Source organism: Crocuta crocuta, unplaced genomic scaffold (genome assembly GCF_008692635.1).
Source record: "Crocuta crocuta isolate KB4526 unplaced genomic scaffold, BGI_CrCroc_1.0 scaffold179, whole genome shotgun sequence".
NCBI lineage: Eukaryota > Metazoa > Chordata > Mammalia > Carnivora > Hyaenidae > Crocuta > Crocuta crocuta.
The window spans coordinates 11,709,099-11,724,522 of record NW_027551568.1 but is presented as its reverse complement, the minus strand read 5'-3'; the positions used below and the strand labels follow the sequence as shown (position 1 = coordinate 11,724,522).

Here is a 15,424-nt window from a genome sequence, read left to right as displayed (position 1 = left end):
GTAACCATGCATCCATTTACCTATTCTGGATATTTAGTTTGAATGGAATCCTAAGGCATGTGACCTTTTGTGTCTAATGGCCTTAATCCCCCCTCCCCCCATTTCATGTAGCCTAAAGTTTTTGAGATCCATCCCCATTATAGCACGGAGCAGTACTTGATTTCTTTTTACGGCTGGATGTGATTGGATAAAAATAATATGACTTTATATGGATACAGAGGAATGCAGCTGCTTTCACCTGTGTGAGAGCTTCCAGTCCTTACTGCCATGGACCATCATTCACTCTGTTGTCTGTCAGATGCCGGTAAGGCCTAAAAATCCCACACCGATCACATAGTTGTTTTCCCTGTTTTGCAGATGAGTAAAGCCCCTACCAAAGTGAATCTTGTATCCTTTGCAGATGATCTAGAAGTAAAAGCCAACCGTTTGGTGAGTTCAAACAGTCTGATTTTAAATGCTGTAATCGTTACAGATGTCAAATGTCAGTACTACTCTTTGCTCCCTTACACCACAAGGAAGCTTTGGTTAAAGACGCATCTCCTGTGCAGGTCAGGACTTCCCACCAGCAGCCATTGCCGTGGGGCCCAGAAGTCTGTGAGCACATGGGTGTTTCCAGGGTGGCTTCAGGGTGCACGCACCTGCTCCCGACTTCTGCTGGTGGTGCGGGTGCCCTCACTGCTTCAGCACCAGCTCTGTTTTCACCCCATCAACCCCTGTACCACCAAACACATGCGCATGAGCACACACACCATTTTTCTTGCAGTGTAGAGAATGGAAACTGAGGACATGGGAGGGGGATTTCCATCTGGTCCTTTGCATCGCTAATAACAGGTGGATGAGGAAAGGCAAAGACACCACTCAAGCCCCATAAGCTTCCCTTCCTCACTTCCCCTGCCAGCTGGTGACTAAATGGCTATCATGAATGGAGCAGCAGAGCATGGCCATGGGGAACCTGGGCTCTGGAGGAAGACTGGGATTTAAGTCCTGGCTCAGCCACTTCCTAATTATGGGAACTTGGACAAGATATTTCACCCCGCTGTGCCTTAGTTTCCTTGTCTGTAAAATGAGAGCAGTAAAGTTGCTCATTACTATATGAGCACATTAATGTATCACACAGTACTATAATAAACACTATTTAAGTGTGGGTTAAATGAAAGATTTCTCAGTTGAGCCTTTGTGTTCTCATCTGTAAGATGGGGCTATCGCTGCTGTGAAGTGGCTTTCTAGTGGCTGTATTATGCTGAAGTGAGAAAGAGAGCACAGCCTCTGGCACTCAGGAAGGGCTAATGGGTTTGGGTGGCCACTCAGAGTTCATGGTCCAGTGATTTGAAGTAGGGTGTCTTGGCGCTGCCCCATGCCCAATGGGCCGCACGCCCACAGTATCCAAGGTCATGCTGGTCACGGCTACCCTGCCCCTGAGCCCCTGTGGTTAGAGAGAGTGCTCCAAAGTCTAGAAGGATGGTGTTGATCTTTGATTATTTTATTCTCTTTGCAGCCCCATGGAAATTTGAAACAGTCCCTGAAAAATAATGCACAGACAATCAGAACGATTCACCATGGCCAAGTCGTCCCTTTGGAACAGTCAATGGTAAGACTCAACAACCTCTGGTATCTCCTTGTGACCCGAGCAAAACCCATTTCACTAGTTGGCTTTCATGTAGCCTAAGGAAGCATCTGCACCTCAACTGGGTGAAACCCAGTTGGCCTCAGGCTAAGGGAACTGAGCTCTCTGAAATACAAATGAAATTTAGGGCACCTGGGTGGCTCAGTCACTTGAACGTCCCACTTGGTTTCAGCTTAGGTCATGACCTCACGGTTCATGGGTTCTCGAGCTGCTAGCCCAGAGCCTGCTTGGGATTCTCTCTCTTCTCTCATTGCCTTCCCCCCCATTTCCTCTCTGTCTCTCTCTGTCTCTCTTTCTTTCTCTCCCTCCCTCTCTCAAAAATAAAAAAAAATAATAAAAACTTTGAAAAATCAATCAATAAGTGACAATAGATGGGCTTTAAAGAAGACAGATTTTCAGTGTTACCGCTTCTTTTGTGCTTTAGCTCCTTGCCTTTTCCACTTGTGTGTGACCAGGTAGGTTAACTCTGTGCTTGCCCCACACACTGCGCTCTGGCTCCCTTGGGTTCGATAGGCCCCGGAAGGCAGGCACCTCGCTGGGGCGCTGATGTCTGTGTTCTGGACTCACTTGCACTTATTCTCAAATTCTTTTTCTCCAAACCCTGCCAAGAAATATGGGAAGGCAAGGGTAAGTCCTTTTCTCTCTGCCCCATTTAGCTCTGTTCACTGATCCGATGGGCCATATTCCTTGTCTCCCTCTCTAGTAGCCTCTATTCTGACTTCCCCTTTCTTTGGCTTCTCACTGCCTTCTGGCTTCTTTCCCAAAGGCAGTTTCCCTTCTGTCCCAGAAAGGCAGTTTGTAGCAAAGAGAGAACACAGGCTCTGCAATCAGGAGGAGCTGATCTCAGAAGCTGATCCTGCTTCTGCCTCCCCAAAGCCTTATAGCTTTCTGTTTTCTCATCTGAAATGGGGGGGGAAGTTCCTGCCTTCCTGTTCCCTGCACCCTAGAGATGAAAGCCCTGATGTGCCAGAGAGACTCTGTAAACAGGAGGGATTCTTATTGCACTCCTGCGGGAGACCTGTTACAGAGTCGGCTTGCTCAGGTTTGGAGAAGCATATTAGTCCCCTAGACTTCAACTTTGGAACCTCCTAGAAGTAGTTTTTACCATCTCCATCTCTCTCTCCCTCTCTTCCTTCCTGACTTTCTAACTCACCAGAGTATTCAGAAACAAAACTGAATTCTTATTGTGTGTGCTGCACTCATAATTCTCTGCTCTATTTGTTTATGCCTAGCACAAATTTGTTAACATTTTAAGCTGATTTTTCCATGTTCCTTAGATGCTTTCCTTCAAGCAGACACAGCCTCCTTGGCCTTTGCAGAATTGAGGCAATCTGTCTACAAATAGGCACATTGCTGTGTCAGGTGACCTATGATGTAAACCAGGGGTTAGCAAACTATGGCNTCACCCCGCTGTGCCTTAGTTTCCTTGTCTGTAAAATGAGAGCAGTAAAGTTGCTCATTACTATATGAGCACATTAATGTATCACACAGTACTATAATAAACACTATTTAAGTGTGGGTTAAATGAAAGATTTCTCAGTTGAGCCTTTGTGTTCTCATCTGTAAGATGGGGCTATCGCTGCTGTGAAGTGGCTTTCTAGTGGCTGTATTATGCTGAAGTGAGAAAGAGAGCACAGCCTCTGGCACTCAGGAAGGGCTAATGGGTTTGGGTGGCCACTCAGAGTTCATGGTCCAGTGATTTGAAGTAGGGTGTCTTGGCGCTGCCCCATGCCCAATGGGCCGCACGCCCACAGTATCCAAGGTCATGCTGGTCACGGCTACCCTGCCCCTGAGCCCCTGTGGTTAGAGAGAGTGCTCCAAAGTCTAGAAGGATGGTGTTGATCTTTGATTATTTTATTCTCTTTGCAGCCCCATGGAAATTTGAAACAGTCCCTGAAAAATAATGCACAGACAATCAGAACGATTCACCATGGCCAAGTCGTCCCTTTGGAACAGTCAATGGTAAGACTCAACAACCTCTGGTATCTCCTTGTGACCCGAGCAAAACCCATTTCACTAGTTGGCTTTCATGTAGCCTAAGGAAGCATCTGCACCTCAACTGGGTGAAACCCAGTTGGCCTCAGGCTAAGGGAACTGAGCTCTCTGAAATACAAATGAAATTTAGGGCACCTGGGTGGCTCAGTCACTTGAACGTCCCACTTGGTTTCAGCTTAGGTCATGACCTCACGGTTCATGGGTTCTCGAGCTGCTAGCCCAGAGCCTGCTTGGGATTCTCTCTCTTCTCTCATTGCCTTCCCCCCCATTTCCTCTCTGTCTCTCTCTGTCTCTCTTTCTTTCTCTCCCTCCCTCTCTCAAAAATAAAAAAAAATAATAAAAACTTTGAAAAATCAATCAATAAGTGACAATAGATGGGCTTTAAAGAAGACAGATTTTCAGTGTTACCGCTTCTTTTGTGCTTTAGCTCCTTGCCTTTTCCACTTGTGTGTGACCAGGTAGGTTAACTCTGTGCTTGCCCCACACACTGCGCTCTGGCTCCCTTGGGTTCGATAGGCCCCGGAAGGCAGGCACCTCGCTGGGGCGCTGATGTCTGTGTTCTGGACTCACTTGCACTTATTCTCAAATTCTTTTTCTCCAAACCCTGCCAAGAAATATGGGAAGGCAAGGGTAAGTCCTTTTCTCTCTGCCCCATTTAGCTCTGTTCACTGATCCGATGGGCCATATTCCTTGTCTCCCTCTCTAGTAGCCTCTATTCTGACTTCCCCTTTCTTTGGCTTCTCACTGCCTTCTGGCTTCTTTCCCAAAGGCAGTTTCCCTTCTGTCCCAGAAAGGCAGTTTGTAGCAAAGAGAGAACACAGGCTCTGCAATCAGGAGGAGCTGATCTCAGAAGCTGATCCTGCTTCTGCCTCCCCAAAGCCTTATAGCTTTCTGTTTTCTCATCTGAAATGGGGGGGGAAGTTCCTGCCTTCCTGTTCCCTGCACCCTAGAGATGAAAGCCCTGATGTGCCAGAGAGACTCTGTAAACAGGAGGGATTCTTATTGCACTCCTGCGGGAGACCTGTTACAGAGTCGGCTTGCTCAGGTTTGGAGAAGCATATTAGTCCCCTAGACTTCAACTTTGGAACCTCCTAGAAGTAGTTTTTACCATCTCCATCTCTCTCTCCCTCTCTTCCTTCCTGACTTTCTAACTCATAGAGTATTCAGAAATAAAACTGAATTCTTATTGTGTGTGCTGCACTCATAATTCTCTGCTCTATTTGTTTATGCCTAGCACAAATTTGTTAACATTTTAAGCTGATTTTTCCATGTTCCTTAGATGCTTTCCTTCAAGCAGACACAGCCTCCTTGGCCTTTGCAGAATTGAGGCAATCTGTCTACAAATAGGCACATTGCTGTGTCAGGTGACCTATGATGTAAACCAGGGGTTAGCAAACTATGGCCCCAATACAATCTGTGAGCCAAATCCAGCCTGTTGCTTGTTTTTGTAAATAAAGTTTTATTGGAATGCAGCCATGCCCTCTTATTTACAGATGACTGCAGCTGCTTTCTGCTAAAAGAGCAAAATTGAGTGCTTTGGACACAGTGTGGCCCACAAAGCCTAAAATATTTCCTATCTGGCCTTTGTTTTACCAGTCCCTGACCTAAGCCATTCAGATTAAACTACTCTGGGAAGTGTGGGTAGACTTTTGTAAGTAGTGCCTGCCACACTGAGCAAACCTGACTCAGAGTGGTTTCTTGGACACTTTGTGTGGGACGTGCTGCCCTTCAAAGCTCTAGAGTACAGACGCTGATATTCTTCTTCCGCTTTTCTTACACCAGAGCTATATGAGGCACACATGGTTACTTGCATCTGCTGTTGTTTCTAGAATGAAACCATTGCAGAATAAAGTTGGATTTAAGGGCTGGCTGGGGAAGAGGGGGAGAGCAGAGGCACAAGACATGTGATCTTGCTGGTACATGTAATAAGTTGGAAAATATTATGTACGTTTGTTCACCAGAGCTCTACATACCAAAGCATCAAGGAACTTCAACAAAAAAGCAGTGGATTGGAGGTAAGGACGAACTTTCCTTTTCTGCCATGGGGTCTTATTGTAAAAGCACACACAGACTTTCAGAGATGTTGGTTTTACAAGTATTTAAAATTAAAAAAAATACCCTTTGGGTCACCTAGCTAGCTTAGCCAGTAGAGCTCATGACTCTTGATCTCTGGGTTGTGAGTTCAAGCCCCACATTTGGGGATAGAGTTCACTTTATATTTAAAAAAAATTTTTTTAACATTTATTTATTTTTGAGAGACACAAATAGACAGAATGTGAGTTAGGGGAGGGGCAGAGAGAGGGAGACACAGAACCCAAAGCAGGCTCCAAGCTCTGAGCTGTCAGTACAGAGCCTAATGCAAGGCTCAAACTCATGAACCGTGAGATCATGACCTAAGCCCAAGTCAGATGCTTAACTGACTGAGCCACTCAAGCGCCCCAGGGAGTAGAGTTTACTTTTAAAAAACAAAAAAGGGTGGGGGGAACGCCTGGGTGGCTTAGTCAGTTAAGCATCTGACTTCGGCTCAAGGCATAATCTCACAATTTGTGGGTTTGATCCCCGCCTCAGGCTCTATGCTGATGGCTCAGAGCCTGGAGCTTGCTTGCTTCAAATTCTGTGTCTCCCCAACTCTTTTTATGCCCCTCTCCCACTTGTGCTCTGTGTGTGTTTCTCTCGCTCAAAAATAAACAAACATTTAAAAACTTTTTTTAAAAAAAGTTTGGTTATTCATCCATTTTAAATGCCAAATTGGGATTTCCTACCACTTGCTTCCTGCAAGTACTTCTCACCTTGACATACTGTTAGATACATGGGTGAAAGCTGTGTGTTGATGTGTAGAAAGTAAGCTTAGAAGGTACACTGGTCACTTTTACTGAAATAATGCTGCTTACAAAATCCAGTGCCTTTGACCACAGACTCATTCACCATTGGGTCGACTTCAGGATTGTCCACCTACCTTCCTACCCAGAGACCCAGACTGAGGGAGCAGCTCCTTTCTGGGCCACCTCATGTTCTCGAGGTAAAGGACAGGAAATCCGAGGGTGAATGGAAACACAGACTGTCCTTTAAGCAGCTTCTTAGAACCAGCCATTCCATCTATGTTCCATTAGCCAGAGCAAGTGAGGCTGCCGGGATCATCATCATGGGCTGAGATGCCAGAGCTCGAAAGGTATCCCTGCTTAGGAACAGCAAATATAGTCAACTACAGGGGCGTCCTTTGGACCACAGACACCCCCATAACAGAAACTGAGCTCCATGGCTATGATGTGTTCATCTGGTACCCTCAATGCCAATGAGAAACTCAGAAAATGTTTCTTTATTGAGCAGAATAGGCTGCCCAGGAGGGGTTTGGGATGTCGGCCCACAACAGAAAATCCCAGGTTCCTCCCTGCACTTCTCTCTGAGCTCTTTTTGCAGACCTTTGTCACAGGGCTTCTTGCTATGTGTGACTGTGTGTCCCCTGTGAACCGTGATCTCCTTCACTAGTAGGTAGTGCAGTCCCCGGGCAGCAATGGGCCTGCATCTTTGTTGACACAGGAGACCCTGAGTTCCCCTGAAGGCTCTTCTATGAGGTTTGGGGTCTGCTTGGGGACTGTCACTGTACCTTTTGTGACAGTTACCATTTCACACATGTGCGTGTCCTGGACCAAGGGAAACCGAGGACAGACCGGTAACTGTGTGCGGATCCCTTGCCATCCTGCGTATCTGGACGTTCAGGGTGATGGCATGAGCTGCGCGTTGCCCCTCACCAGGGGCCAGTGTGGGGGCTAGTTGGGGTGGAAATCTGTCTTTGACCTGCTGGCCAGGCTGTGTGCCCTGAGGTCTCTGGGCAGAACAGAAAGGATACCTTTTCTAATTTGCATCAAGCTACCATGTCGGAATTCTTACCTGTGTCAAGAAACTAGGTGCACATCCCAGCTCTTATGCCCCCAACCTGGTGATGTCAAGCAGGGTCAGCTGCCTCTTCTGTGAAGGGGGCCTGATAATGCCTTCCTACAGCCTGTGAGTACAAAAGCCCCCACTATCCACGGGGGATACAGTCAGTGGATGCCACAGATGGTACTGAACCCATACATGCATAGCTATAGTAAAGGGGAATTTATAAATTAGGCACAGTAAGAGGTTAACAATAATCAATAATTAAATAGAACAATTATAACAATGTACTGTACTAGAAGTTATGTGAATGTGGTCCGTCTCTCAAAATCTCTTACCGTATCAATTCACACTTCTTGCAAGGATGTGATGTGGTAAAAATGCCTGCGTGGTGGAATGAAGTAGGCATGTGAGGTAGCGTTAGGCTGCTGTCGGCATTTCTAACCATATATCAGAAAGAGGATCATTGCCTCTGGATCCCGAGTAACAGAGACAATGGATAAGACGGAGCTCCTGTATGTAGGGAGGCAATTTGGATCAAGGGTCTGACCCAGTGTCTGGCACAAAGTGAGTGCTCAGTGTGTAATTCTCTTGTTCCCCTGTCCTCAGAGGGCTGGGCTGGCTCTGTCGTCTTCTTGACTAGCAAGTCGTGGAGGTGTGGGGCTGAGCTGACAGCACCAGCATGAACAGCTGACAGCACCAGCATGAACAGGCAAACTAATAAAATCCCTTCATCACGTGATACCCTGTCAATTGCTGTGTTTTCCAGATGAAAGTGACCAATACCATTTCCTCTTTGGATTCTGCTCAGGACTTCCTCACAACCCGTATTTCCTCAGTTATTGTTGAAGTAAGTTTCCTTTTTTAAAAAATAAGTGTGCCAGTAAGTGGATGTGTGCCCATAACTACATGACTGCATAGCATCCTTTTAAAGGTTTTAATACCCTTTGATTTCTTTCCAGGAAAGTCAGAAGTATGGGAACACGATAGTAGGATACTTTGAACGCTATCTGCAGTGGGTCAAGATCTCAGTAAGTAGTTTCTCTTTTATGAACACAAGGGGCCATGTGTTAGGATGGTCATATTCTAGGATACAATCAGGATGAAATAAATTTAAACTCCTAGTAATTGGGTAGAAGGTAAGTCAAGGGCCTTGAACATGGGGACCGTCATGGGAAGTGGCGTAAGACACAGCACATGTCATCCACGCTGGACCCCTTCTCAGGCCTGCCCATCAAGCGGGAGAATGTGGCCCTCGCATTTTCCCTCAGCTCCCTTGCTCACCATTATAGGGGCTCCTGCCATATTGACTGTGTCTTCCCAGTGAACTTGAGCTCCTTTTGCATTGGTTGCTTGGGCAGTGCTGAGTCTGCCATGTTGTTGGCATATCAGTCGACTAAGGGTGGCTTGAGCTATAGAAATTTGTTTTCTCACAATTCTGGAGGCTGGAAATCCAAGATCAAGGTGTCAAACATATTGGTTTTTTTAGAGTCCTCTCTGCTTGCCTTTAGACAACTCTCTTCCCCGTGTGTCTTCACAAGTCTTCCTTCTATGCATGTCTGTGCCTGAATTTCCTCTTCTTTTATAAAAGTATCAGTCACATTGGATTAGGACTCAACCCTAATGACCTCATTTTAACTGAATTGCCTCTTCAAAGACCCTGCCTCCAATGCAGTCACATTCTGAGATACCAGGAGGTAGGACTTTAACACAAGAACTTTTGGGGAACACAATTCAGTTCACAGCAGTTGGGTCTCCCTGAAAACGTTAGAAGAGGAAAGCTGAGGAGCAGAGTACAGTTTCCAGTAGTTTCAAGGGAGCACTCTGTTCCCAGCAGCCAATTTGTGGAGAATTATAGTGTCTTGGAAAATACCTTTTGTCTTCTTGGGCTCTGGGCCAGCTCCTCTCTGTGAAGATTATTCTATTGGGACAGGGTTTGAGGGGGAGATACTTGCAACTGAGTTACTTGAGTAACTTCGGCTACTCACTGCGAACCAAGACGGGCTTTGAGAAGTCTAGGGACTTGGGAAAATTTCAACTACCCTCGAGTGGCCATCAGCTTCTCACCTCTATTCCCAGTCCTTGGCCGTGTGAGCCCAGACTACCAGCCATCTCCTCCCTCTTTGCTGCCCCACCTGTATTCCAGCCACACCCAACTGCTTGATTCTCTGAAACTTTCACATTTCTCCATGTGATTTCCTCTGTGTCGTATCCCCCGCCCCAATCCCAACCTCTAGTCCCCACCATCGGGGCCTCGTAGCTGGTTCTCCTTCATGGCTCAGCTTCCTGATGTCTGTGCTGACACGTCCTCCAGCCTCCCCGATGTGAAGACCTCAGGGTCTTCTCAGTGCTGGCACGAAGCGTGTGCACACGCAATGAGTAGTGGCAGAACAGATGTATTATCATCACTGCTGCGTTGGCCACCAGACCCTGTGCATCAGCTCCACCAGATCAAGGAACCACATTTTAGTCACATCCATTGCCAGAAAATGAAACAAATACCCTGAAACCAAATGAATCTGAACAGGAATGGTTAAGTCACACAAGAACCACATCATGGGAATATTAGGTGGCTGTTGGTATGAAATGGATCAGAGCTAGGCCATGGGGCTAGGAGAGATTTTCACAGGGTATAAATAAAAGAGAAAAGAAAGATACAGAAAGCATACAGAGTATTACTCCAACCTTAGTTTTTGCAAAACCAACAGTGAAAAAGCCTATGAAGAGACAGTACAGGGTTGTTTGAGCTCAGTGAAAATAAATTGTTAACATGGGTGGCCTTGGAAGGTGTACGTGGTAGAAGAAAAGGGGCAAGTTTGCCAACCAGTAAAGGAAAAGAGCTAACATCTAGCTCATTGTATGTACTCAAAGGTTGTTTTCATTTTTTTAAGATTTTCTTAGTTTATTTCTTTATTTTGAGAGAGACAGAGACAGCGAAAGTGGGGAAAGGGCAGAGAAAAAAGGAGAGAGAATCCCAAGCAGTCTTTGCGCTGTCAGCACAGAGCCTAACATGGGGCTCAAACCCCCAAAACCATGAGATCATGACCTGAGCTGATAGCAACAGTCGTACGCTTAACTGACTAAACCATCGAAACACCCCCAAATTTTTTTAAATGAATAAGTACAGCTTTCTTAAGTCAATGGGATTGGAGCTTCTGTTTGGGATTTATTAAATGTGTTTATCTTAAACTCAATGAGTACATAGTTTTCTGTCTTCTAAATTTTTATTTTAAATTTTAGAGAGTATTTGTGAGCCGGGGAGAGGGACACAGGGAAAGACAGAGTGAATTTCAAGCAGGCTCCATGCTCAGCACAAGCCCAATGTGGGGCTTGATCCCACAACCCTGAGATCATGACCTGAGCCAAAATCAAGAGTTGGACACTCAACTGATTGACCCACACAGCGCCCCTATTTTCTTCTTAATTTATTTTTATTTTTTTGTAGTTTCCTGTCTTCTAAAATGGGGTCCACAGGTAGCACTTGTTTTTGTAAAGACAGTTTTATTGGCACATAGCCACCCCCATTTGTTTATGTATCATCTGCGGTTCCTTTCACCATTTTTTTCATAGTCCAGCACTTGGAACAGAAATGTCTCAGTCTGTTCTGAAAGTCGAAATTTACACTCTGACCCTTTCTTTTTAATTCATTAGTGTTTTTTATTATTTTTAATGTTTCTTTATTTTTGAGAGAGAGACAGACCGAGCATGAGCAAGGAAGGAGCAGAGAGAGAGGGAGACACAGAATCTGAAGCAGGCTCCAGGCTCTGAGCTGTCAGCACAGAGCCCAGTGTGGGGCTGGAACCCATGAACCGTGAGATCATGACCTGAGCTGAGGTCCGACGCTTAATCAACTAAGCCACCCAGGCACCCCTACTCTGTGGCCCTTTCTAGAAAAAGTTTGCCAAGCCCTGGTCTAAAACATATAATTATTGATTTACTAGCTTTCCATTTTCTTCCACATCCTTTGTCAGATCTCAAGAAGATCAGGTAAGAAATTCAGACCGAGACTGTACCTGACACTTGTACTTCATTCTCTCAGAAGCCTGGTAAGGGTGGGTGTTATGGTTCCATAAAACAAGTGCAGAAACCAGAGACAGAGGGGCAGAGAGAATCAGCATCTTGCATTCAAGTACCTGCTTTTAAACATTGTCAAACTCATCCATAGAAATCCGTGCTCTGCTCCGGGTCGTAGAAGGTGTAGATATCCTTTTTGTGAAAACAGGTCAAAGATAAATGGCACGTCTAATTCTTGTGGATTTTTGTGTGTGGCTGTGTTCACCTGTGTTTCTTACCCTGTAGATTACTGAGAAAATCGCAGCCTGCAAACCTGTGGCCACCGCTTTAGACTCTGCTGTTGACGTCTTTCTGTGTGGCTACATTACCGACCCCATGGTAAGAATTCCATCTTTCAAAATAAGGAAACACAATAAACTCATCAGTCTTCGTTTATTGTTTGCAGAGGGTAGCACACACTATGATATAAAATAGTTCTGTGTTTGGGTCTGTTAACAGTTGCAGAATCTAAGACCTGAAATCTAAAATTTAGATGAATGTGTTAGGATACCCACTAGATTGAGAAAAGTGAAAGACCTGGCTGCCTACCTTTGTTCCTTAACTTGACTTATATTTATAGAAGCCAGGAGACCCTCACAAAGGAAACTCTTATTTGTGCAGAACAATTGGAAAGGAGCCGTCACTAGTGTGCAGACTGCCAATATTCAAAAGGATTCTTAATGCAACTATATATATACAATCCCAAAGCTACAGCAAACTTAATTTAATTTAGATTTAAAAGACCTTTGAGATATTCCCTTTGGGATGCTAAGTTCCAATTAATCAAGTTTATTCCTCAGCTCTATTCACTCCTCAATATACACTGAATGTCTCTGAGAGCCTTCCCTCTCCCTTCCCCCTGCTTAAAGTGCCCCAGTGGCTTCCTATGGCTGTCACAGTGTTTTCTTTCACTTCTTTAAATATATCTCAACTGCCCTACCTCAGGACCTTTGCACATGCCATTTCTGCTGCCTGGACTGGAAGTCTCATTCTGTTACTCTCTCTCATTCTTCCCCTCCACACCCACACTCAGCCTGGTTAACTCTAGCTCTAAGTCTGCCAGTGAATGAGAATACAGACTCTGGATTCAGATTCTACGTCTACATTTTCTGAACTCCATGACTTTCAAAAATTATTGAACTTTTCTGGGCTTTATCACCTAAATGGGGCTGTTCAGTGAGAGATTATATTTAAAGACTTTAACACCATACCTGGAGCATTAACACTCAATACATGTTCACTATTATTATTGAGCAGTTTTCAGGTCTTAGCTAAAACATTTATTTTTTCCAGGAAGCCTTTTCTGATCTTCCCAAGTAGATTGGGCTCCCTTTTATACACTCCCATAGAATCCTATGCTTTTCCTTTGGAGATGTTATTGCAGTTTGAATTGTACATTTGTGTGGTTCTTTGATTAAGACCCATCCATTTCAGGCGCGCCTGGATGGCTCAGTTGGTTAAGCATCTGACTCTTGCTTTTGGCTCAGGTCATGATCTCACAGTTCATGGGATCGAGCCCCATATCAGGTTCTATGCTTGCAACACGGAGCCTGCTTGAGATTCTCTCTCTCCCTCTTTTTCTGCCTCTGCCCCCTCCCCCCGCACTCTCCAAATAAATAAATAAGCTTAGAAAAAAGAGAAAAGACCTGTCCCCTGCAACACACTCTAGACTGTCAACCCCCTGAGCAGAGGGCCTGTGCATTGCTGTGTCTCTGTCACCTGGCATATTGCCTAGCACAGGCAATTGAAGGAAGGAAGGATGATCGAACAGCTCTCTGTCCAAGTACATCTGTATTGCTCCATCTGTCATCTCCCTGTCCCACTCCCACCCACATGCCCATCTATCTGCAGGCCGGACTTTCACCCCTGGATGGAGACACTCCTGTCCTCTCCCAGCCACACAGATCCAAGGTTTGGCTTCCTGGCCGCTTCCCTCCTTCCCAGCCCCTAACCGCTTTGATCTGCTGCTTGGACCCCTGCTGATGGCTTTGTAGGTGTGCCCTGGGCTAACCTGGTTGATTCTTTTTGTTTTATACTGTTTATTTATTTTTGAGAGAGAGACAGACCTAGAGACAGAGCATGAGATGGGGAGGGGCAGAGAGAGAGGGAGACACAGAATCGGAAGCAGGCTCCCGGCTCTGAGCTGTCAGCACAGAGCCCAATGCGGGGCTCGAACTCACAAAGAAAGAGCTCTGGGCATTGATTTTGCCAGGGAAGTAGACTCCAGGATGCTCAGCGTGTTTCTTTTATACCTTGATTGTTCCCGAAAGAATAACGGCAGCTTCCAGTAAAATGTATGGTTGTCCTCAAGCTCTAAAGCCTCTCAAAGCAAGGTTTGAAACCATGGAAATCTACCAGTAAAAGAACGTGTGGGGAAAGGAGAAGAAATTTACTGGAAATTCTGGGCCAAGAGGCGCCACTGCCATTCCACGGTGCTCTCTGCCAGGAGGAATGCAGAACGTCAGTGGCTGAGCTGTGACGGTTGGGGGAGGGGAGCGTCACTGTCTCAGCCAAGCTGCCTTTTGCCTCCTGGGGGGCTGGGGACGCTGTGCTGGTGTTACCTACAACATCACCCTAAGGCAGCGGCCGCAGGCCTGAACCCCTGCAGGGATCTGGCAGATCGTACATTTACAAAGTAGGGCAAGTGTAAGACACTGGCTGGTGTATGGCGCCCATGGGGTCTCGCAGCTGCGTCTCCTCTGATTGGTGGAGAAGGTTAAATAGCGTTGGGCGTCACCCCTGCAAGAGCTGGTGGAGTGGCCGGGCCCCAGCTGAACACAGACCTTCCCGATGGAAGAACCACCGCTCCGCAGCTGGCTGCTGGTGCTGCCTCGTGGGGCTGGGGGCTCAGTTATGACACTGAACTTGCAGGCTTTTTCTAGAAAGACGTTAACTCCAGGTTTCTATGTGCAATCTGACTTAGGAATGTTGGCAACTATTTTTTGAAAATACCTTAACCTGCCTTTTAAACAAAACGGGGTTGAATGCAGCCTAGGATCTACCCTTAAGATTGGTTAAGTTAAATATAGAATGTTTGTCGAGAGCCTAGTAGGGACCGGGCGCCGATCCTGCCTTCTCCACTCAATAGCGTTACGGGATGAAGATGCCGCCGTCCCACTGTTCTGATGCAGAGCAAAGCCAGAAAGGTGAATTAGCCGCATCGAACAACTCAGAAAAGGGATTCGCCATGCCCCTATCATTGGCAACAAAGGGACGCCATCCGGTGGGGTCCTAGATGCAAATCCATGTTTCCCTGCAAGCTCCCACTGTTTCTCATTTGTAAAGTAAATATAATAATAGGATCGATTCAAGGTTTCCAGAAAGATTTAATGAGTTGCAGCAATATGCAGCCCTTCACACAGCGTATGACTCCTGTTGCATTTACAAATGGTTTCAGTGACGATGCTCAGCATCCCTCCTCATCAGGGAAATACAAATCAAAACCACACTGAGATACTACCTCACGCCAGTCAGAGTGGCTAAAATGAGCAAATCAGAGAACTCTAGATGCTGGCGAGGATGTGGAGAAACGGGCACCCTCCTACACTGTTGGTGGGAATGTAAACTGGTGCAGCCCCTCTGGAAAACAGTGTGGAGGTTCCNAAAAAAAAAAACAAAAAACAAAAAACGGTTTCAGTGAACAAAATCAGATCTCATTAAAACAATTGCAAAAAAATAAATAACTGCTGCTTTCTATCTCCCCATCTTGAGGCATCTGATCCTCCCAATTTTATCTTTTTTTCCCCCAGAATTTGTTTTGGTTCGGCATAGGAAAAGCCACCATATTTCTACTTCCGGCTCTCATTTTTGCTGTGAAGCTGGCCAAGTACTACCGTCGAATGGATTCAGAGGATGTGTATGATGAGTAAGTAAAGA

General features: G+C 45.9%; 1 protein-coding gene across 1 annotated transcript in view; it reads left to right on the top strand.

Annotated features, from left to right (window-relative positions):
• The window catches only part of PROM1 (prominin 1), a 107,925-nt gene that overhangs the window by 91,146 nt on the left and 1,355 nt on the right, over positions 1-15,424 (top strand). The window contains exons 17-23 of the mRNA XM_077750469.1: positions 358-429; positions 1,496-1,588; positions 5,581-5,634; positions 8,265-8,345; positions 8,458-8,526; positions 11,795-11,887; positions 15,298-15,413. Coding sequence (XP_077606595.1) covers positions 358-429; positions 1,496-1,588; positions 5,581-5,634; positions 8,265-8,345; positions 8,458-8,526; positions 11,795-11,887; positions 15,298-15,413 — 578 coding nt within the window. The remainder of the gene's footprint in view (positions 1-357; positions 430-1,495; positions 1,589-5,580; positions 5,635-8,264; positions 8,346-8,457; positions 8,527-11,794; positions 11,888-15,297; positions 15,414-15,424) is intronic.